Source organism: Taudactylus pleione, unplaced genomic scaffold (genome assembly GCF_031769625.1).
Source record: "Taudactylus pleione unplaced genomic scaffold, aTauple2 ptg000103l, whole genome shotgun sequence".
In the NCBI taxonomy this organism is placed as follows: domain Eukaryota; kingdom Metazoa; phylum Chordata; class Amphibia; order Anura; family Myobatrachidae; genus Taudactylus; species Taudactylus pleione.
In genome coordinates, this window is record NW_028284505.1 from 684,866 (window position 1) to 710,603 (window position 25,738).

At 42.4% G+C, this 25,738-nt stretch overlaps 1 protein-coding gene across 2 annotated transcripts; it reads right to left on the reverse strand.

Moving 5' to 3' along the window:
• Positions 1-6,173: 6,173 nt before the first annotated feature.
• On the reverse strand, positions 6,174-25,540 carry LHX8 (LIM homeobox 8). 2 transcript variants are annotated; one of them, XM_088470781.1, is made up of 9 exons: positions 25,282-25,540; positions 20,498-20,575; positions 17,696-17,863; positions 13,848-13,969; positions 13,481-13,701; positions 13,278-13,381; positions 11,141-11,236; positions 9,621-9,804; positions 6,174-6,796 (listed from the first exon to the last, which is right to left on the reverse strand). In XM_088470781.1, the coding sequence occupies exons 1-9, from the start codon at positions 25,354-25,356 to the stop codon at positions 6,720-6,722; spliced, it is 1,125 nt and encodes a 374-aa protein (XP_088326907.1). In that variant the 5' UTR covers positions 25,357-25,540; the 3' UTR covers positions 6,174-6,719. The 2 variants fall into 2 exon arrangements, with proteins under 2 accessions (XP_088326907.1, XP_088326906.1); XM_088470780.1 differs by lacking the exon at positions 25,282-25,540 and adding an exon at positions 20,656-20,743.
• Positions 25,541-25,738: the final 198 nt, after the last annotated feature.

The window sequence follows — 25,738 nt, forward strand, 5'->3', positions numbered from 1 at the left end:
TCAGCTAAAGAGTTTGCTTCAGATACATTCCCAGATTGAAAACCAGTAACCATCCGATTCATCCATGGCGCTGGCCAGAATTGGCCGCAGTGATACTCCTGACAAGGTAAATAAAGATTTTAGAACAGCCTCCTTCTTCCTATCCATAGAATCTTTTAAAGTTACAGACTGAGTAGTGGGGATAACAGTATTCCTGACCAACCTAGCAATAGGGGCATCCACCATGAGTGGTATCCTCTTCTGAAAAAGGATAAAGACACTTAAATTTTTTCAGAATACGGAATTTTGAATCCTGTTTTAACCAGGCTTCTTTTAATATTTCCTCGAAATGAGAAAATTCAGGGAAAACCGAAACAGGTTTTTTTGCTTACGTTTAAAAGAAACTGGACTAGTCTCTGGAATAGCTGCCTCCTGAAACTGCAGAGTTTCCCTGATCGCATCGATCAACATAGAAACCCCTGAATCTGACTGGGAGTCACCTTCCCAGTTTGAGGTGTCCTCCCAGTCATAAGCCAATTCCCCTTCTTGCTGTGAAGTAGCTGAAGTCTCTTCTCCAGGAAAATCTACAGAGCAATGTGACCGCATCTGAACGGCTGTAACCCCTACAGACGGTGCCAATTTATTTAGAGACGCTGCCACCTGAGCGAGCAATCGTCCCATATTTTGGGCCCATCTGGGCTCTATTGAGGGATCAGCCAGAGGAGGAGCTTGAGCACAGGGTAGCAATTTTCCTGAAAGTGATGTAATTCACCTACGGCATCCACCAAAGATCTGGCCCAATCAGGCACCACCAGCTGTTCAGGCAAACATCCTGGTGATGGATTTCCCTGTGAACAATCAGCACAGAGCGACCCTGAGTCCGTACCTTTTGACAATTCTCTCTCACACTTTGTACAAGTATAAACAATGATTTGTTTCTTAGAACCCTTGTCTGGCTTATCCATACTGAGAAAGACAGACAAGACTACTCCAAACAGATCGCTACCTAAATTCCCATAGAAAAGGTGTAGCCCTGAATGAATAGAAAAGACAGAGGTAAATGTAGACTCCCATTCACCCATTTGTTTTTAAATGCAAGTAGTTTACTCACTCTGACACATAGACTCCGGTGCTTGCCAATGACGCCACCCACCACGCGGCGCTTTATCGCTGCAGCCTGGAAACTACTTGTGGCCCCCGCCTGATGACATCACCGCTGTGCACCTGCACGTGTCAGCGGCGTCCTGGAACCAGCCAAGCCCCTCCCTCCTTTAAAAGCCGCAGCATGTTGCAGTTTCTGTAACCCTCAAACCGAATGGTTTGCGCTGAAGATTGAAGCAGTATTGTGCTGAACAGCCCATGGAGGTGCGAGACAACCTGGCTCTACAGGAGTTAAGTGTAATAACAAGTCCCTGCCGATCTGCTCAAAAGCAGCGCCGGGAAGCGCTAGAACGGCAACAAGATTTATACACATTGTAACAAATCTTATCTTTTTGCCTGCAGCCCCCTCAGAAGTGTGCCTGGCATGGAGAGAGACCCAGGGATAGGTTAGTCTGGTGACTCTCTCAGGGGCTGTCTTTATGGAGGATACAGGTTCACACAAACACTCTAATCCAGGAGGTTCTCAAACTCGGTCCTCAGGACCCCACAGAGGTCACATTTTCCAGGTCACCCAGCAGGTGCACAGGTGTACTCATTACTGGACGGACATTTTAAAAGATTCACAGGTGGAGCTAATTATTTCACATGCAATTCTGTGAGCAGGCATGGAAAACATGCACTGTTTGGGGTCCTGAGGACAGAGTTTGAGAACCTGTGCTCTAATCTATATAACTCCCACTCTGTTGGTGCTTGTCACCCGTCTCCAAGAACTAAGCACCCAAATCCAAAACATACAAAATAAAGAAATAAATCTGAACTAAAAGCTAGGACCTATCTAGATAGTGCCTTACTCCAAAGGCACTACAAACAAGACTGAGCTTACGGTAGAAAGGGTGGGGTTATAAAAAGGGGGTGGGAGCCAGTTTTCAACTTTTCTAGCTAGTGTCCGACTCCACTATACATAACCCAGATGTAAGGCATCCTCAAGATGGATGAAAAAAGGAAAAAAACAAAATCCAGAGTAGAACTTGTGTAGCTACTGCATAGATATTTACGAATATGGAATTTGGATTGTGACCTAGAAAGTGCCCAAATAGGCTTGGTGAAGGGGTTAAAATAACATTTCTACAGAGCCGTAATACTAATCAATTTTTTGTATAGGACGTACATAATCTGCATATTCCTCACCAACAGTCTCACCCCAGAGCAAACATTTATACACAATGGCACAATAAAAAGGGAGAATTATATGCAGGGCACATCTTTCTAGCATCCACTGAGTGATAAATAAGCCTATGCATAGCACATTATACAAAAAACATTTATTCAATGAACACTAAGCTATTATTTTGGGATAAAGAAGGCTTCTAACGAGAGTTCTTCCTTATTTAGGTAGAGTTAATTTATCCTTAACAGTTTGGCCACTGAGGGTGCTGTCAAATTGTGGTCTATGGCACACAGTACAATGGTCACTGAGGGTGCTGTCACATTGTGGTCTATGGCACACAGTACAATGGTCACTGAGGGTGCTGTCACATTGTGGTCTATGGCACACAGTACAATGGTCACTGAGGGTGCTGTCACATTGTGGTCTATGGCACACAGTACAATGGTAATTTCTACAAATGTTACAAAGCTGCTCACTTTGCAGATTGCAGTCAGCTGTTGGGTATTATAATTTATTTATATGGCGCCACAAGTGTTCCGCAGCGCCTTACAAAGTAAATAAACAAATAGGTGACTAGTGACTTACAGAATACAATACAATACAGGACAAGGACATGAATACACATTGCTACATTAGCAACATAACACCCACATAAGCAGCTGAGCATAAGCAACCAAGTGTAGGTGCCCTAGGTGGGGGAGTAAGAAGTAGATGAAAGTAAAGTAGGGAGAAGCACAAGAGGGTAGAGGGCCCTGCTCCTAAGAGCTTACATTCTAAGAGGGAGGGGCAGACAAACAGGGGTGAGACAGATTGGTTAGACGGGAAGGAAGGAGCATGTAGCAGCGAGTTAGGATAGCTGGAAGGCTTTGATGAAGTAGTGGGTCTTGAGAGCCCGTTTGAATGATTGTATAGAGGTGGAGAGAGGGAGAGAGTTCCAGAGGTGGGGAACAGTGCAGGCAAAATCTTGGAGGTGGGAGTGGGAGGAAGTAATCAGTTGGCATGAGAGGCAGCATGCATTAATTGAAGGAAGAGGGCGGACAGGAGAGTGAAGGGAGATGAGATAAGAGATATAAATGGGAGAAGATTGGGTGAGGACTGTAAGAGAGCGTGAGAACCTTAAATTGGGTTCTGAAAGGGAAGAGGAGCCAGTGGAGTGCTTGTAGGAGAGTGGAGGCAGATGTAGAGCGTTTGGAGAAGATGAGCCGAGCAGCAGCATTGAGGACAGACTGGAGAGGAGAGAGATAGGAATTGGGGAGGTCAGACAGGAGGTTACAGTAGTCCAATCAGGAGATGACCAGTAAGTGTATGAGGGTTTTAGTAGCACCCTGGGTGAGATAGGGTCTGATCTTGGAAATATTTTTGAGATGGAAATGACAGGACTGCGAGAGGTTCTGGATATGAGATTTGAAGGAGAGTGAGGAGTCCAGGATAACTTCAAGACAGCGCACTTTGGGGCTAGATGAGATCATTGTGCCACCAATTGATAAAGAAATCATGGGAAGTGGGATTATGTGGGAAGATGATCAGCTCAGTCTTAGACATACTAAGTTTAAGAAATCGCTGGGACATCCAGGAAGATATAGCAGAGAGAAAGTTGGAGATACAAGTCAGAAGATAGAGGGAGAGATCAGGGGAGGAAAGGTAGATTTGAGTATCAGCATACAGATGATAATGGAGGTCAAAAGAGCTGATGAGCTCACCTAGAGGGGACGTAGAAAGAGAATAGGAGAGATCCAAAGACAGAACCTTGGGGAACACCTACTGTAAGAGACTGCAGGGGGGGGGGGGGGGGGGGAAACAGTCAGGTAGGAGGGCAGCCAGGAGAGAGTGGTGTCACGTAGACCAAGGGAGTGAAGGATTAGCAGCAGGAGAGGATGGTCCACAGCGTCGAAAGCAACAGAGAGGTCAAGGAGAATGAGCAGAGAGTAGTGGCCCTTGGATTTGGCAGCAAGGAGGTCGTTGCATACTTTCGTGAGGGCCGTTTCAGTGGAGTGGAGAGAACGGAAGCCAGACTGAGAAGGGTCAAGGAGGGAGTGGGAGAAAAGAAAAGTGGTTGTAAACAATACGCTTAAGGAGTTTGGAGGCAAAAGGGAGGAGAGAGATGGGTCGGTAGTTGGAGAGAATGTTAGGATCAAGTGTAGGTTTTTTTTAAGAATGGGGGAGACAAGGGCATGCTTGAATGCAGAAGGGACAGTGCCTGATGATAGGGAGAGGTTATGGAGGTCGGCAAGATGGGAGCAGGCAGAACGAGGGAGGTAGCAGAGGAGACAGGAGGGCATAGGATCAAGGGGGGAGGTGGACCGGATGAGGGCCATGACTTCCTCTCCAGATACAGGGGAGAAGGATGATTGAGTTGGTAAAGTGGATGGGGAGGGGTGATCCAGAGAAAGGAGGAGGTGGAGAGCTTGGGGACTGGTTGGATAGGATGTCCTGACGTATGGAATCAATTTTATATGTAAAGTAGGTAGTAAAGTCAAGGACAGAGAGCAAGGCGAGAAGAGAAGGGGGAGAGAAGAGGAGGGGGTGGGCAGAGGAGGGAGTTGAAAGTGGTGAAGAGAAACTGGATTAGAGGACTAAGAGGAGATTAGGTTCTTAAAATATGACCATTTAGAGGGAAAGGGCAGCACTATAGGATGAGAGCATAAATTTGAAATGGAGAAAATCCCTAAATGATTATAATAGACAAGAAGCAATGTCCATAGGATGTACACCCGGGGCCTGGCTAAAAGGTGAAAACTAGAATATTGACAAACAGTGTTCTGCAATGGGAGCAAAATTGCATTTGTGTTCAACAAAAAATAATTCTGTCTGCAGGTAGCAAACAAATACCGGGAAAGTTTAAATTGAACATTGTGATTTAGAGTTTAACTACTGTAGTATTCGCTCAGGGCCTGAGTCAGAGATGTGCGCTAAGGCAGTCCCTGCTGGTCTGTGTACACAGACGCAGTGCGAAAATATGCAAAATGTTGCAGACGCCGGGAGATGTATTGAGCCGCCCACCGGCGTTCTTTGCCACCACTCCCCATTAGCTCCCACAAATGTGATCTCAGAGCCCACGTGGCAGCTAGTCCATCATTTAACAGTGTAATCTCACAAGTGGGGACCCTTCAGATTGCTGCTCTGGCAAAAAAAAATTGCATATCCTGATGAGACCGGAAGCCACTAGAAAGGCTGCCCACCACCACAAAGAAGAAGAAGAAAATAATAAATAAATAACCACCTCAGCTCACCCCCACAGTGTACTATGCAGTGGGAAATAGTGTAGATTAATACTTTGCAGATAAATTAAATAGAAAAATGACCTGAATAGTACAACACAGCTTTTGCTGTCACTTTGTGCAGGACGGAGCCCGATTAAAACCCAGTAGGGCCCTTGGCCAAGATACTGCTGTGGGCTACTTTCTGCATTTTTATTTGGCAAAATAAAACATAGAACCTACATAGAAATGGAAATGCCATATTATTAAGCTTGGCCCCATTGTGCAACCTCACACTACACATTACAGTCCCTGTCCGAAGATTTTGGGGATACCTCTTTAGATGCCAAGTCTATAGAAGTGTAGTGCAACTCTTTCCTCCATCACCCACTCCAGCATGAATATATAGGATTGTACTGTGTGCTGCATTTTACCACCCCTTTGGGTATTCGCTAAGCTCATTGAAGCTGTATCCTGCTTTACTGGGCAGCTACGCAACAGTTGCTACGTTTACAAACAAATGCATCTTGGGATTTAGCGGCTTGTTCGGTTATCCAACCATTCTGGTTTTGGGAAAGCCCCAAATCAGAAATACCGGATTTAACCGAGGACTTGCACCATATGAAACGTAGACGATATCCCATTTTGTATGAAAAGAGAAAAGTTAAAGAACAGAGCCTGGTTTCTGAATAGGAGAAATAAATAATTCCAGCCTGTACAAGGTGAGGTGTTTAGCAGGATGTAATCAAAACTTTATTCAGTTTGCTCAAAAAAGGAAAAAATTAAATTTTCAACTGCATTTGCCAGTTCACGGATAAAAAAACAAAATAAAAAAAAAATAAAAATTAAAGAACTGTTAAAGCAAAAAAACAAAATAAAAAAAATACATATGCACTTTTATAATAATAATTTACAGATACAAACGAATGAAAAATACAATTTCACAAAAAAATTGTAAACTTTTTTTTGCACACTTGTCAGTCCATTTTTTTGGCAAAGTGCTCTCCTGATGACAAATAAATTAACAAACAACTAAGTTTGGACTAATTCCAGACAGTACAAAAGACGGGCGAGTCAGAATTAGTTGGACACAATAATACTTACATTATGGGGGGCAGTGACACAGCCATCAGATGGTGTGTGTACAGAGACCCTTTTACCGAGTGACATCCGTATAGAAAGGAGTTATAAAAATAACTAACCATCTTCATTATATTTTATACACAATAAATGACTCAGTTTTACCCAAACATTTACATTCTTGGTGAAAAAAGTTATGCATGACTTATAGGTAGCTGCGCCATGGAGTGCGGCAGCAGAGACTGGAGTCCGAGCGCAGCCGGAGAATGAGCTGGGGAGAGAGGAAGGGGAAAAAAGGAGGCCATTAGTTCCTATAGCTAATAGAATCCCTAGATAAAATGAGATCAACTTCATCTGGTTCTATGAGAAAAACATAATCGATCCAAAAGGCAGGTTTTGTATATATAATCAATACCCCTTTCACACAGAAAGTCAAATTGCCGGGAAAAGCACTTTTACCCGGTAATTTGCAGATCACCAGGGTTGCATAAATTTGGATTTAAAAAAAAATAATAATAAAAAAAAGGATTTTTGATTTTTATTACTTTTTTTTTTTTTTTTTAAATAAAAGTTTTAAATTTTTAACAGTTTACTAATAAAAAAAAAAAAAAAACACCTTATAGAGAAAATCCTATTTAATTCCAAAAAAAAAAAAAATCTGGATTCAAAATCAAATAAATCAGTTTTTTTTTTTTAAATCCAATTTTCTGCAACCCTGCCTTCACCACAGGTTTTTTTTTTTTTGTGTGAATCTGCAAATTACCAGAAAAGTGCTTTATCCGACAATTTGATTTTCTGTGTGAATCGGCAAACTCACTCGGCACTGAAATGCCGGGTTAAAAACTGGTATTTCAGTGTGAAAGTGGTATAACTCAATGTTTGATCCATCCACTAGTAAAAATTCTCTATTTCCAGAGAGAAAAAATTTTTTGTGGGGGCAGGATCTCAGCAGTATTGCATATTTTAAAGCAGCAATCCATCATGCTAGCCTTATATTGGAATGCCGCTTTAGCCAAGCGGCAATCTCGCTGAAGTTCCGTGAAATCAGAACCCTTCACATAACCCCTTGTATGTGCTATACAATCCTGAAATCAATCTAAAGCATATGTTCTCAAACTTGGTCCTCAGGACCCCAAACAAATTACGTTGTCCAGGTCACCCAGCAGGAGCACAGGTGTATTCGTTACTCACTGACACATTTTTAAAGATCCACAGATGGAGCTAATTATTTCACTTGTGATGGTGTGAGGAGACCTGGAAAACATGCACTGTTTGGGGTCCCGAGGACAGAGTTTGAGAACCTATGATCTAAAGTTTGTGTGCTTGATGTCCTAGGCGCAAATATACAGAGATTACAGGTAAGTTTATACATATTAGCATTTCTATCTATTTCACAGCATGCCCAACTGACATGCAATGCTTTACAGTTGTATCTTTTTGCTCAAAATTTGCAACGCTTTTGGGATTAACGGTGTGAGGCTCACTAAAACAATTTTTGATTAGACCATTTTATTTCCTTAAAGTTCACCCACAAGAACTCTTAAAACTGCAGGAATTACACAACCCCTAAAATGGGCATACCCAATCAGCCTCATTTACCATCTTTGCTAAATCGAAGTCACTTCAATGAAGCCACATGGATCGAACTGATGGTCCCAGGGCCACAGCCTTGTTACCACCACGGCCCTATTACTTGCGGGTGACAAACTTTCAGTTAAGTTCATTCGGATTTGAAGCCCCTTAAATAGACTTGTCAGCAGGTTTACTTGCTTTGAATTTACAATCTGCCACCAATTCCCAGCCAACATAGGCCCTGATTCAGAGCCGGACGCAAGTGGCTGCTCGTTCGCTCCGAGCGATGTTTGCCCAACTGCGCATGCGTACGGATCGTTATACGCATGCGCGAACCACTCAGTGCGGCCGAAATTCATGTGCTCGCAAAATAGCGAATGCCTGCTATTTTGAGTGACAGAAAGAGGCGTATGTGGGTGGTAACAGGGGAAGGTGCTTAAAAACGGGGAGTGGAGATCCGATCGCAGGCGTGCTTAAAGGTCAAAACGGGCGTTTTATGGGTGTGCATATTTAAAACAGCAGCGTCATTGACCACGTCACTGGGTTCTTTTATAGCTAGAACTGCTCGCAAAATTGTGGTAGCAAACACCAACCACAAGAATAGCGAGCAGTTCATACGCTGGTCGATGTACTCGATTAATCTAATAAATAGCGGACATGACGTAGGATGCGAGCGGCCAGGGGGCATATTTTTCCAAAAAACGAACGCAAGTTTTGTTCGCTCGTTCAGACCTAGAGGCGTGAACAGACCGCAAACAGCGAACGGTTCATTTGAATAGCCACCCCTTGTTTTAGAACGAACGACCGCAAATAGCGAGTGGCTCTTATATTGTAAAACAAAACATTTTTTATAAGACAAGTTTATAAGACAAGTCTCCTCATCCAGGCAGAAATGGGGTGCCATAGTACGGTTTGCCAACAGCCAAAAAATGACATATTGTACGCCCAAATGCATACTGATACATAGGATAAGACGCTCAGTTTCAATTGGAAGCATTTACAGACTCCCCATAAAGAGTCACATGATTGCCAGGAATAATGCGACAACTGCCAACCATACATCATTTAGGCCCTCTCACAATGGGTATTAACCAGCTCCCGGGTAGCCGGACAGTTGACAATTTTCCATTCAAATGGTGAAAAAAAAATAAAAAAAAATCTCAAAAACGCAAAAACTGTCCCTATGGACTTCCCATTTATTTTTTTTTAGCAGCCATCTATATAGCGCACACATATTCCACAACGCTTCACAGAGAATATTTCGGTCATTCACATCAGTCCCTCTCCCACTGGAGCTTACAATCTAGATTAACCATCACATGGACACACACGGGTCAATTTTGTGTCATAATTCAATTAGCCTACCAGTACGTTTATTGGATTGTAGGAGGAAACTGGAGCAATCGGGAGGAAACCCTCACAAACGCCACACAGATCAATAAATTGTGAGAATTGAACCCAAGACTTCAGTGCTGTGACAGCAATGCTGCCCACTGTGCCGCCGCGATGCCCTGCCAACTTACCGTCCATGTAACTGTGCAGAGCAGTTAGCATGGGCCCATCTTGAGGTACATATGCAGAGTAGGTCATTTCCTCCATCATTGGCGGAGAAAGCCTTGAGGACTGTATGGCTGTAACGGGCGCGGTTGAGGAATGCGTCGGACTAACGTGCTTCTTGTGGCGCGCTCTGCAGTTCTGGAACCAGACCTGGTAGATGGAACATTGATTAAGTGACAAGTCACAGCTGGAAACGTATTATAAAACTGTTTATTTGGTGTGTATTTTATATGTTTCGATATTCTGGTAGATATTGGCTTGTGTGCAATGCGGTTGGTAAGATCAAGATTATACTGACCGCGTATCGAAATATTTTGCTTTGCCTCCTCAAAGTAATTTTGTTTTCAAGATTCAGGGGCCCGAATGGCACCTTCAGGTTTGTGTATACTCCTTTATGGTGTTGGGGGGGCACTAGTAGATCCTGTACTTATCGAATAAGCTTATTCGTTCTTTACACCGATGTAAAACCATTTATATGAAGCATATTACCTGTATTGCCTGCCATGTTTATATTTATTGTTCTTTTGTTTTTCTTTGGTTATATGCTAAAAGAGCATTAATAAAATGTTTTGAATTAAACTCTGCTCGGCAGCAAGGCGGCTCAGCCAAAGACGGGAGGACTTGGACATGGCAGAAAAGGATCACTCCAACCATAACTGGAAATTGTCTCAGAGGTCCCGGCAACAGAGTATTTCCTCAAACTATTGTCCACAATAAAAAAACAAATTCTATCAGGACCATACAAGATGGATCACTTATTAAATGTAGGGCAGGTAACAAAGACCAGTCTGATATCACAGATTAGTGCTAGCAAGAGTCAAGTCAATAACTCTGGATGAGGGAGAGACATTGACAGAAATATAGAAACACGCAACCTAGGAATTATATTCTAGGTAGACAGTTATTCGAAAATTGGAGGGGTCCATCACATGCTGGGAAAATGTAAGTGTGTTTAAAGCATTTTCCATTATGGTTTTGCCAATCCATTTGTTCTGATAGCACTTTCCACGAAGAAGTATACGGAACACTGTATTCTAAAAACTACATTTTAAACATGTTAACATTTTAGAAAGTTAATACTAACATTTGAAGGGAGAAATACAGTTAGCAGAACGTCAAAGTGCAGCTAGCAACATCGCACCGCAAAGTAGTGCATGGGCAAAGTAACGATGAGGCATCTACCGTAATGTTCAGTGGCACAAGTAATTACCATTTAATTATTTAAAAAAATAAAATAAAAATGAATAAAATGTAGACAAAAGTCATATAGACAAGGAGAGTCAAGCTAAATTTTTTGAATTTTTAGCAGCATTGTTATGCCACACCCAAAAAATACCACAATGCATAATTAAAGTTGAACCTAAATCGCAAAAATAAATACAAAAATTCTTCCCCATCACCACTGCACCTGGCGATAAATCTGCCACTTGTACTGTGAGAACTCAACAGTTTGCCACTAAACATTATTTGAAGTAGCGCTGCTTACCTGTATCACACGCCGGCTGAGACCCGTCCTTTCCGACAATTTCTGTAGAGTTTGTGCATCTGGGTTGTTGTCTTGCGCAAATTGTGCTTGCATAACCTGGAGAAGTGCAGAGAAAGGCATGCCTGGCGTGAGGATTGATGTAGCACAACTAAAGCGGGTGCTGTGTTTTCGGACAGTGGGCAGCAAGTACCAGTGGGGGAGGGGGTTTATTAGAGAAAAAAAAAAAATTGCAGCTTTTATCAACATGAGATGACCCAAAATAAAAAGTCTACTTAAAAAAAATAAAAATTATAAAATAAATTATAAAATGTATAAATATATACACATACACACACTGCATTTGTGTGTGTATGTATGCGCGTGTGTGTATATCTATCTATCTGGATTAATGGGGGATGAGGGTCGCCAGGGGCGGTTGTTCCTGGACCCCCATACGTAAAGGGCTCCCACACCCATCGGGGTTAAAGTGGGCCGAAGGAGACAACCAGTTCCGCCCCCTCTGGCCCACCTCAACCCAGCGCTGCAGGAAGGCTCCATTTGCCAGGCACCCGCTGAGATTTTGTAACCAGCGGGCGCCCGACTCCCTCCCCGCAGCTCACTCGTGAGGTCCGGCTTCCGGCTCCTGCAGTGCACTGTGGGAGAGATATCATGACGTCTCCCCCATAGTGCAGAGGAGCAGCCAAGCGGACTGGAAGGCAGCGTATGCGGGAGCGGGGTGTGGATATATATTATATATATATATATATATATTTTTTTTATTTTTTTTTTATTTCATTCTAGAACAATTATACAGGAATCGCCTACTGGATGGCCTGTTGCCCAATATTACAGAAAACCCCTGGATCATTAGAAGAAAAATAAAAAGAATTAAAACAAACGAGAACAGAACATTGGCCGCACTCCAATAGAAACTCCCATAAATCATAACTTCACAAAAATTAAAATAAATAAATAAAATAAAAACCAACACAAGGGGGACCCTGTTGAAATTGCATGCGGGAGCCAAATTCATGGTCTAGGAAGTCAATGGAAGACTTCAAAAGATCTTTATTCAGAGAAAGAGAATTTGGGCCTAACTTCCAGACAGGAGAGATGTACGAAACAATCTGACATTATTTCCACAGATCTCACCTTACTCCTCTATCGCATATAGGCAGCATTTGTTTTTGACTAGCCAACCTTAAATCCTGCTGTGAAAATTGCCAAAAACTGCAAAAAACTTGGTGGTTTGTAATAGTACTGTTCTGCAATAAGGTCCTTCCCAAGAGTAGCAACAGATCCACTTGTTTGGCAAACTGGCCAACTGACCAGACAAGATGTGCGGCATGGACCCTCCCCACAATCAGCATCAGGAGGAGACTAGTAGAGAAGCTCCAGGGAGACAATTATAGCTCATCCCCAACTAGTCTTCCATATAACAGCTCGTCTATTGTCATTTACCTATTCCATGCACCCAGTGCTGACCGGACAACAGACAGCGACTCCCTGATCCAGCCTGCATGGCAGCAGATTTATCAGGTCTACAGGACCTATGGCTGCTCCATAAGGTGTGGTCACATAGCATTATTATAGTGTCCCATAATGGTAGGAGAGCTGCACGGAGACCTGCCAAAACCATCGCCAAACAGACTAAGCATGGAGAGGAGCGATGTAAAGACATAACATACACCAGCCCAAAACAGTCAGAGAAATATAAAGATTCTTTGTAGCTGAGGGAGATTGCCAACAATTCTTGTCTGCAGTCGCCCATTAAATTTGACCAACCATTGAGTCTGTTGTTTTGGATAATAACTTAAGGTCTGCCTAACCTGTCCCGATTGGCCTGTATCCACAACATGGGTTCAGATCGGAAACTTATACATGAAAATAGCTCCACATTTCAATGGGAAAAAAAAAAAAAAAACACACTACAGACACGTAGCCCAGGTATGGAGAAAGCATTAATATATTATATATAAAATATTTGCACCGGAGTTACATTTTTGTTTTTTCAGAGCTTCGCTGTCACACAATGACTGATGCCTTTAAAACTTTCCTGCAATGATCACAAAATTTATAAACTTCTACATCTGCCAGCTCAAACCAAGGCACATTGACAGAAATCCGCTGGTCAGACGGGCTCGGAACAAGGACTTACTTGGAGCTGGTCTGCAGTGAAGCTAGTTCGAGCCCTTTTAGCTGGTTTAGGCTGATTAATATCTTGCTCAGTCAACAAAGCCCCTTCCACACTAACACGGTTCCCTGAAAGGAAAGAGGAGGGGGGTGAATAGCATCTGTAATTTACATTTTTGTTGCATGGCATAATGAGATTCTCCAGCGCGGCAGTGTGGAAGCACGCACCATTTTCCACTGCTCGCTTCAGGTTATCCAGCATGCAGTCGTAATGCACACGGCAGAGCACCTTCTCCTCCACCAGAGCAAATTCTTCTCCCGTGGAGAGCTGCCTCTTGCAGGAATAGCAGGCAAAGCACGCCAGGTGATAGACGTTGCCTTTCGCTCGCCTCACCCAGTCCGTGGAGTGGATGTGCCGGCCGCAGCGCGAGCACCGGGTTCCGTATCGCCTAGATAGACGGCAAGCAGCACAATTTGATCTGGGTCAGCGCTGGTACAAAACACTGGTTGGGAATATACATATATTCAAATTTTTTTTTCCCCCCTTTCGAAAAAACGGACAGGGGGCTATAGTGAATACATACATGAGTAGTACCTAAAATAATCGAGCTTGCAGAAAATGTCTTTGTCTTTGATGTAGCAGCTGGTATGCCTTCCCAGCGAAGTCCGGCACACGCTACAGGACAGGCAGCGGACGTGCCAACAGAGATCGTTCACCTACGGAAAATAAAAGGCGACAGTTACCCAACGCCTCTGATTTAGAGAAACCCAACATATAGTGTTTCCTAAGGTACGAGGCACAGCAGTTTTTTCTACTTAGAGCATCTTACTGCCAAGTGTTAGACATAATCCAGGACTGCACGTGAGTGGCATTAAATACATTATGGCTTAGTTATGCAAAATAAAAATACGTGCACAAAATTTGATCGGAGATGCAAATTAGAATCAATACACTTTATTATAAAGTCTCCAGAGGGGAAATTGCTGCTGGGAATTTAATCAGTACAAGGTTTGTAGGACAAACTGCATTATCAGTTTGTAAGAGTTAAGCCTAAAGGCGTGTGTGGTGGTATTAATAGGCCTTATTCTGGCCAGAGAATTGCTTTACAGAAGATGGCAGTTTTGTATGGCAAATGCTATTTAGGTTTTTAATGGGACAGTAGCGTGGCCAGTAAACTGCGGGGTAAGAAAGTAACAGACCCATCAAACTGCATCTTGCAAGGACCCTAAGAGAAGCATCATGTATTTTGGTCTGTAAAGATCATTAACATGTTATGTTTCAGAAACAAAAAAAAAAAAAAAATCAAATAACTATAAAAAACAAAAAATAGTTCTTTTTTTGGAGGTTAAGAGGATAGAAGATACCCGAATTATGAAAGGGAACTAGAGACTGAAACCCACAACTTCAATTAACCCACAGATCCCTAGATGTCTGTGGGAAAACTGCAGGGTGTGGGAAACCTGTATTTAATTTACAAAAGACCTTTAAGTGAATAAACTGCAAACTTTTTCCAGAGATAGTGCCATATCTTCCCAAATATTCGAATTATTTTTGGCGGTTATACAATTTGAAGGGGTAGGGGCAATGTACATAGGTTGAATCCTGCAGCATATTTATAGCAGAGGAGCAGCATCAAACTTAAGACAATTCTTGTACAAGCCGACAATTCAACTAAACCCCAAAATAAAAGTATAAAGTTGGAAGTTAGTCGCAAAAGTCCCCATTAAAACTAAACTCATTTACGTTCTCCACTAATCAGAACAAAATATTTTCATATTGTTAAACGCATGGCAAAGAAAACAAAATTAAAAACAAAAAAAAACCACCACAACCAAAATCATCACAAATGCACTCAGCAGTCTACACATGCAAGAGATAAACCTGCGGCTCTGATGCACACCGGAGGACAACACTCTAATGGGGAAAAATTTGAGATACTGGAAGACAAGCAATGTTCTTCTCCTAGTACTATACTGCAGTATTTTAGACCCGGCTTGAAGCCTCCAGTGGAAGCGGTTTGTTTATACGTAGCTGGAATGTAGCTATTTGGAGGCCAAAAAAAAAAAAAAAAAGAAGCAGATTCTAAAATTATTTGCAGTCTCTTTATCGAAGTGTGCGGTAAGTAACATTGGCGAGGACCTGTCCTTGTACCTAGTCAGTCGCCTAGCTAATACGAGACATGAAATGCCAGCAGGTTCCACTGTGCTGTAGAATTGGAGAAAGTGTAAAATATTCTAGGCACCAGAAAAATTAATGACTCCTGAATTTCATACGGATTTAGGGCAAGTTGGACGCAACATCTGCAGAATAAGCCATGAACTCTCCTGGGACCAATGATTGTCGGTGCCACAAGCGGTTTTCCAACATATAAATCCTGTTCTTGCTACAATTTACAAGTGATAGAAGTAGACCGTATTCCAAAGCATAAAGAAAATGCCTCATTCTGGGGGCGCCTCGTCTAAGCAGAGGAAGGACTAAAACTTTGTCAAGTTATCAGTAATGTTAGGAATTACAAATTGCTAACCATCAGGTGTGGACAGACATGCACTTTTTAGGCGGTTGTGTAGAATTTACCAGCAGTAACAAAATATATGTCCGTTCTGTTATATATTTGAACTCACAGTATCTATTACATCTTAATTACCAACAAATGATCCATTTGCAATTTGGATTACTCACAATAGCAAAAAAATAAATAAAAAAAAAAGGCATTTTATGCTTTTCACATGGTCAGCCAAACTATAAAAATAATGTAATATAAAATTACAGTTTTAGAACATAATAGAAATTATTTTATTTTCTCTTTGTGCTTTTCAGGCATAATGTCATATGTAGAGTGGATTAAAGGCATTTGGATGTGAATGAGCCCCATAATGCACAGGCATAATCTGCAAAACTACCCCAAACACAATATGTGCACATAGAAACATAACTAGAGCAGGGGAAGCACATGCCGATTATATCGTAGTATTTCTACACACGTGTTGGAGAACAGCTGCCAAAATCACACACGTAACCCTGTGCTTGGACAGATTAACCATTGATTGGATGGAAAGAGTTTGCACAGGGGGCACTATCACATGCACATACTTCAGTGAATTTTTTTCTTGGGAGCCAATTAACCTACCAGTAACTTTTTGGATTGTGGGAGGAAACCGGAGTACCCATGACCTCAGTGCCGTGAGGCTGTAATGCTAACCATTACACCCTTACAAAATTTAAATTCTGAAAAGATTACAAAAGTTGTACACCCATCTCACCAAATGAGGTTAAAACAAAAATATGCAAAAAAAAAATAAAAAATTATATATATATATATATATATATATATATATATATATATATATATATATATATATATATATATATATATATATATATATATATATATATATATATATATATATATATATATATATATATATATATATATTTTTTTTTTTTTATTTTTTTTTTCAAAAACAGACAAAGCAGCGATGATTCCAATTATTTGCACTCAGCCAGTAAAACCTTTTTACACAGAACGTGACGTCAGTTGTTTTTAGACGTACTCGCCACGGGATTTCCTATCAAATTTATATGTACACACAATTTTTTATTTTTTTTTGCAGGTGACCATCACACTGGTATATTGTGGCTTAGAGGGCTCATTTCAGTTAGGGCGTTATCTGGTTTGTATGCTTTTCGTGTGGGTTTCCTCATTAGTCCAAAAACTTGCAGGTAGGTTGACTATCTTTAGACGAAACAAATTGTAAAAAAAAAAAAAAAAATATGAAAAGGCCGTAGACTGCGCAATGGGGAAAATTAGACTCTAAACTCCTCAGCAACGGGCCCAGTCGCAAATGAGTGATCCATCTCCGATAGTACGGCTCTGCCGCATATTTTGGTGCTACATCATTTTGAAACTAAATGTTAAATAAAAGGCACTTCAGACATTCCATTTTGCTTTAATTACATTTACAAACTAAAAATTGAGCTCCAGAACAAGGTGACGCTGTTGCAGGGAAAAGGGGTATAGTAGGTAAAAATAAATAAATAAAATATGTAAACATGCCTATTTACTAAGCAGTGTTAGGAGACAGAGTGAAAAGTGATAAGGTGCCAGCCAATCAGCTCCTAACTGTCATTTTCAAACACAGCCTGTGAGATGGCAGTTAGGAGCGGATTGGCTGGCACCTTATTACTTTTCACTCTGTCTCCTAACACTGCTTAGTAAATAGACCCCTAAACCATGAACAATTAAGAAGGGCACAGAATAGATGGACAGAGTAGAACGCAGATAGCAGATTCTTACATGTAACATGATCAGAGACCATTCCAACACCCAGTCTCCCAGTTCCACCAGCACCACAGTTTCACCAACAACCAATGAGAGTAACCCCTGAATTCACCAGGCAAGTGTCTGATCACCTTGCATACGACACCCATCTAGTATGCCTCACCTTCAGCAGGTACTTGTCTACAATCTCCAAGCCGCAGCTGGTGCAGATGCTTTTCCCTTGCGGGAGGCCGGCGGTTGGCATGGAGTGAGGAGAGGATGATGACACTGGGGACAGGGGAGCCGAAGAGCACGAGTCCTCATCCAGCGCAGCCCCAGGACTTCCTTGGAGCTAGGGCGACAAGCCGCACAGAGAGGTCATTATCCCGTAAGAGGTTAAAAAATAAACAGTACCCTGACCTCAGAGCTCAACCTCTGCAGGCTGCTGTGCTCAACATCACCCAACTAATATGGAGGTACCCCCAGTGTAACACATTTCTATCCTCCCTTCCTAATGCACATTTATTTTCTTTCTATTTAGAATCCAAATAATGATATTTTGCTCTATACTGGTATCGAGACAAGAGCAGATTTGAATGAGCATAAGAGGACAAAAGGAAAACCTTGTACATCGAGAGGTTTTACGGGTTTCTATCAAGATAAAAGGACATTATATGCCGAAAATTGGCTAAAGAACATATCTATATCATTAATTCAAGCATACGCCACTTTATGGGGCGACCAGCAATACTGCAGTAGGGCTGACATTCCTAACTTCTCACTACAGCCGCCCCCCTTACCTGAACCGATCTTCCTGGCAAAGTGCTACTATTCAATATTAAATAAAGACCTCCAAGGCCCAGGTCATACATGCTTCATTTTGCTCCAAAACAGAAAACCCATCCATGTTGCCTGCGCTACTTACTGGGTACCGATACTCGCTACACACTGTATGCCCACTCTGCGTTACATCAATGCCTGCTCACGTACGGACCAACCCTAGATTACTATCCCTGCACGTCAGACATCACTGGCTTACTTATTAGTGTTACACAATAGGAGCATTGGCTCCAACTGAGTCATGACTGGTATGTTTATCTCCGTACTGTACCCGCAACAAGCACCCCACCAGGGACATGCAGACAGGGTAGGCAGAGCTTCCCCTGTCACACTCCAGAGTTTTGATCTAAAACTGTTTTTATACATGTGTGCCTCCCCAGCCATTGCCCTCACTGCACGACACCTCACAATCCCATTACTGGCCAGATATATTGTGTATAAGAGCCCCATAGACAGCAAACCCAGCAAGCTTAAAAAAATAACCCTACACGAACCCCAGTGTACCACCTGCATGCTCTAAAGTATGGTATAACAATTTACATACAGTAGGCCCATGTAATATATACCATAGGCTCGTGTAATATAGATCATAGATCAGTGTAACAAAATGTAACAGTCCCTGGATGTACAGAGTATGCAACTTCATATTATAGGAGGGGTCCATCACTAGAACACTGTACCTTTAGGTAGTGACAAATCCAGATAACCCACTAGGGTCACATAGCCAGTAGGGTCACTACTGAACCCCACATGTCACCTTACTGCGATACAGGGGGATAAAGTGCTCACAGGAAGCCAATCACTGGGCGTCTCACTAACATAAATACACTCATTTCTCACCCATTAGAAAACAAAATGTCTCTCCATGCTGCACCCCAAGCATCTCTCTACCCCCAGAACAGTGCACCCCACGCATCTCTCTACCCCCAGAACAGTGCACCCCACAAAAATATCTATATCTATCTAGTGTGTGGGGTGTATCCCAATCTAATAGGCCCACCTCACACACATACCTGTCCCCACCCCCCAGTGTGCATCCCCGCCACATACCTGTCCCCGTCCCTCAGTGTGCACCCCCGCCACATACCGGTCCCCATCCCTCAGTGTGCACCCCCGCCACATACCGGTCCCCATCCCTCAGTGTGCACCCCCGCCACATACCGGTCCCCATCCCTCAGTGTGCACCCCCGCCACATACATGTCCCCGTCCCTCAGTGTGCACCCCCGCCACATACATGTCCCCGTCCCTCAGTGTGCACCCCCGCCACATACATGTCCCCGTCCCTCAGTGTGCACCCCCGCCACATACATGTCCCCGTCCCTCAGTGTGCACCCCCACGTGTCCCCTTCCCTCAGTGTGCACCCCCGCCACATACCTGTCCCCGTCCCTCAGTGTGAACCCCCGCCACATACATGTCCCCGTCCCTCAGTGCGCACCCCCGCCACATAACAGTCCCCGTCCCTCAGTGCGCACCCCCGCCACATAACGGGCCCAGTCCCTCAGTGCGCACCCCCGCCACATACCTGTCCCCGTCCCTCAGTGCGCACCCCCGCCACATAACGGGCCCAGTCCCTCAGTGCGCACCCCCGCCACATACCTGTCCCCGTCCCTCAGTGTGCACCCCCGCCACATACCTGTCCCCGTCCCTCAGTGTGCACCTCCGCCACATACCTGTCCCCATCCCTCAGTGTGCATCCCCGCCACATACATGTCCCCGTCCCTCAGTGTGCACCCACGCCACATACATGTCCCCGTCCCTCCGTGTGCACCCCCTGCCACATACATGTCCCCGTCCCTCAGTGTGCACCCCCGCCACATACATGTCCCCGTCCCTCAGTGTGCACCCCCGCCACATACATGTCCCCATCCCTCAGTGTGCACCCCCGCCACATACATGTCCCCGTCCCTCCGTGTGCACCCCCTGCCACATACATGTCCCCGTCCCTCAGTGTGCATCCCCTGCCACATACATGTCCCCGTCCCTCAGTGTGCACCCCCTGCCACATACATGTCCCCGTCCCTCAGTGTGCACCCCCACGTGTCCCCTTCCCTCAGTGTGCACCCCCGCCACATAACAGTCCCCACCCCTCAGTGTGCACCCCCGCCACATAACGGTCCCCACCCCTCAGTGTGCACCCCACTTACCAGGCTCCCCTCGCTCTTCCGTCCCCTGCCCATACTCAGCGCTGCTCCCCCGCAGTCCTCGGACATAAGGGCCCTAAACTGTGAGAGAAGGAGGAGAGAGTGAGCCGGAGCCTTTGGCTGCCCCCGTCATCCCCGCCGTCCCCTGCCCTGTGTAATACCCCTGGCGTGCTGCGTCCCAGCGGGAGGGCGCCCTTGGCAGCTGCCTGGCGGGAGGGCGCACTCATCACACGCAGCATGGCCGGGCTCAGCTGCACAATGCAAATTAGCCCGAGCAGCCCCTCCCCCTCCCGCATTACACAGCGCCCAGCGCACCTGCGGGATAATTATTACACCCGGCGGCCCCCAGCCTGCTGCAACCGGGGACACCTGACATGTCCAAAGTGTTACACTATATGCATACACAGTGATACAATATTACCTTACTATACACACACTAGTGTTACACTATATACACACACACTGATACAATATTACCTTACTATACACACACTAGTGTTACACTATATACACACACACTGATACAATATTACCTTACTATACACACACTAGTGTTACACTATATACACACACACTAGTGTTACACTATATACACACACAGTGATACAATATTACCTTACTATACACACACTAGTGTTACACTATATACACACACACTGATACAATATTACCTTACTATACACACACTAGTGTTACACTATATACACACACACACTGATACAATATTACCTTACTATACACACACTAGTGTTACACTATATACACACACACACTGATACAATATTACCTTACTATACACACACTAGTGTTACACTATATACACACACACTGATACAATATTACCTTACTATACACACACTAGTGTTACACTATATACACACACACTGATACAATATTACCTTACTATACACACACTAGTGTTACACTATATACACACACACACTGATACAATATTACCTTACTATACACACACTAGTGTTACACTATATACACACACACACTGATACAATATTACCTTACTATACACACACTAGTGTTACACTATATACACACACACACTGATACAATATTACCTTACTATACACAGTAGTGTTACACTATATATACACACACACTGACAATATTACATACTATATACACACACACAATTACCTTACTATACGCACACACTAGTGTTACACTATATACACACACACACTGACAATATTACACTACACTCCTGACATCCAAAGTGTTACACTATATACACACACACACACACGTGTTACACCATATACACACTGACAATATTACCTTAATATATACACACACTGACATATCCAAAGTATTACACTATACACACACTAGTGTTACACTATATACACACACACACTGATACAATATTACCTTACTATACACAGTAGTGTTACACTATATATACACACACACACTGACATATCCAAAGTATTACACTATACACACACTGACACATCTAGTGTTACACTATACACACACTGACAAGATTACACTACACACACCTGATATATCTAATGTTACACTATATACACACACACCTGACATATCCAAAGTGTCAGTGTGTATAGTGTAACACTAGATATATCAGGTGTGTGCAGTGTAATATTGTGTCAGTGTGTGTGTACAGTGTAACACTTTGGATATGTGAGGTGTGTATAGTGTAATATTGTCAGTGTGTGTATATAGTGTAACACTAGTGTTTGCGTATAGTAAGGTGTATACACACACACTGACAATATTACACACCTGACATATCCAATGTAACACTATATACACGCTGACATATCCAGCGTTACACTATATACATTGACACATTACACTATCAAAATTTTATACTACACACATAACATATCCAGTGTTACACTATACATACACACCTGTGACCTGACATCTAGTGTTATATTATAAACATACTGACAAAATGACACTATACACACCTGATATATCTACTGTTACACTATACACACACACACCTGACATATCTAGTGTTATACTACACACACACCGAAACATACTATACACACTTACAAAGTTATACAGACATATACTGACAATGACGCAATGTCACACATACTGACCATGTAACATCGATAATGGCAATGTAACATTGACAAAGTTACAACACCCCCCGTGTCATATCCGTATTATACTATACAACACACTGATAGTGTTACACTATCACATACACACACAGATCAGAGAATCACCAGTATTATGTAGATTAAGGTTTTTCAAATGTCCTTAAAGCCCCTGAACAGGCCAGTCTTTAAGGATACCCATGTTTGAGCGCAGGTTGCAATTAGTATTTCAATCAATTTGTTTTAGCCATCTGTACAGTTATATTATACACAGACACACTGTTACACTATCCACACCCTGCACTTCTCAACGCATATCCAGTGATCTACTATATAATACACACACTGACACTACATACCGCATATGCTAGTATTTACTATACACACAAACGTTACACACTCATGCACAATGCTATACTGTACAATAATACACACAACGCAGCGTTACACTACACACGTTGTACATATTAATGGATCGTGTTATATCACACAAATGTTTTGTTATACGCACGTACAAAACTTTAGTTATATTTTATGTACAATTCTACAAACTGTATATATATATATATATATATATATATATATATATATATATACACATATACACACACACACATAAAATACACAATGTTATTCTAAACATATAATACGCACACAAACGTCACACTATACACACGCTGCACATATTAGTGTATACTACACCGCTAAAACCAGTTTTATACTGTACACAAACTGACAATGTTATATAATACACAAATGTTATACAATACGAATACTGCACATGCCAGCGGATACCCAATATTACCTTACACAGTAACTGAAACAATTATACCACACGCACACACAACATTATGCTATACACAAAAATATAAACGGATACCTAATTGTTATATTATGCACGTACTCACAATGATAATCCGTACACATTATTCTACACAAAATTACATTCTACACAGGTGACATATTGAACACACAGTGGCATATCATACACAATGCACGAACTGATATAAAACTTTTATGCACAATACCACAGTTATTGTGACGGCTTTTCTCACTGTTCAACACAAGAGGCCTGAAAATGCTACAATATATACATTAACTAATACACAAAAACACACATTTACACGACATACGTATCAACTGGTACATAACTTACTACCACAAACATTAACGGATAGTATATATGCGATTCAAAAAAAATAAAAAAATAAAAATAAAATTATATATATATACACACACACACACACACACACACACACACACACACACACACGATACATATATAGATATTTGTATTTAAAAAAAAATAATATATTATTATATTACACACACAAATTCTTTGCTGTAGATACCCATTAACTAATGAAACGATCATATACACAATACATACACAACACGTACACATTTATTATACATACAAATAGTAATACATCGCAGCAAATATTACATACACCCTCAAATATTCACCGAGACCCAAAAGGTAGCACATGTATTGTCTGCTACACAGTGCCCCCAGCACACTACACACGTATTATCTGCCCTGTACACTGCACACCGTTATTGTGACAGCAATTCCCACTGTACAACACAAGAGGTCTGCAAATAAATGGTTTTGTGGTGGACAAATATTGTCTGTTCACATGTAATTATGCGCCACTAAAAAAAAAAATGATATTAATAAATTATATATATACACACACACACACACACACACACACACACACACCCTGTCAAACTGAAACAGCCACAAATGAGGAAATTAGTTACACTTCTCTTTTATTAACCCTTGTAACAATATCAGTAGTGATACAATATTACCAGATTTGTAAACTAGCGAGTGCATTGTGTGTATGTGTTTAGTGCAAATATATTTCATCTGTATAACTAATGCGTCCAATAGATACAGGTTGTGTGATAATATAATAAACCACATGTGCAGCTTACTTCCAGCTAATGGAATAGTGTAACACAAAATATTACTTCCAGCTAATGGAATAGTGTAACACAAAATATTACTTCCAGCTAATGGAATAGTGTAACACGAAATATTACTTCCAGCTAATGGAATAGCGTAACACAAAATATTACTTCCAACTAATGGAATAGTGTAACACAAAATATTACTTCCAACTAATGGAATAGCGTAACACAAAATATTACTTCCAACTAATGGAATAGCGTAACACAAAATATTACTTCCAACTAATGGAATAGTGTAACACAAAATATTACTTCCAACTAATGGAATAGTGTAACACACAAAGTTACTTGTACTATCAAATCCAGGATGTTTAATACATTGAGGATGAATGAAATGATTGATATATCACACAAACACAGTATTAAGGCTTTTTTTACACTGTTCCAAACGCTAAGCCATGACTTTATGAGGCCACTAAAGTAACTGATAGTATAGAGGTGCTGACAGCTCGGGGGGTCCCCAGTCTGGGGGCAGTGTCAGGGGAAGAATTGGGAGAGGAGCCCGGGTGTATCTGGGACGCGCAGGTTGGGAATAGGCGCATTTAGCTGGAGGTACCGATATTAGCATTATAATATGTAGACATTTAGGTATATATTTTATTTTTAAATTAATATACATGTTACAGATCAACCCCCCCCCCCCTTACCCTGTGTGTGCTCTAGGTCTATAACATTACTGTACTGCACATGTAGGACTCCCAGCCCAGTCCCTACCTTGTCAGATGGCACCGCAGGATAGTCCTTCTTTTCCAGTTTACAAAGAAACATCTGATCACTCTTCCAATACATGGCACAGCCAGACCTGGTCACATCCCAACTCCAGAAGGGCCACAGCTCCAGTGACCAGGGGGAACCAGGGCCCTGCTCACCCCCAGCACCTCACACACTGGCAGCCTGCTCCTCTGCTGCCAGCCCTCCCAGAATAAAAGTTTTTGTTTGCAAGTGGGAGGACCCAGAGCCCAGGAGAAATGTTTTGCTTGGTGCATGGCCGCACCCCCAGTTCCAGAGCCCCCTCCCAGCACTGAAGAGGTCCTAATCAGGACAGGGGCAATAGCACCAGGATTGCTCCATAGGGGGGAAAGGGAGGAATTCCAGGCACACATGAAACAACTACCTTTGTCTATTACAGGGTCAGCAGCTGCTATAGAACTACACCTCCCAGCAGGCTCTA

Excerpts from the sequence above, each read along its gene's own strand:
- LHX8 (XM_088470780.1), bottom strand. The coding sequence starts at position 20,733 with ATGCTGCGTGTGATGAGTGCGCCCTCCCGCCAGGCAGCTGCCAAGGGC. Across the intron at positions 11,237-13,277 it reads TCACTGCAGACCAGCTCCAA|GTTATGCAAGCACAATTTGC; the intron begins GTAAGTCCTTGT and ends GCACTTCTCCAG. Across the intron at positions 9,805-11,140 it reads TCAGCCGGCGTGTGATACAG|GTCTGGTTCCAGAACTGCAG; the intron begins GTAAGCAGCGCT and ends TCCATCTACCAG.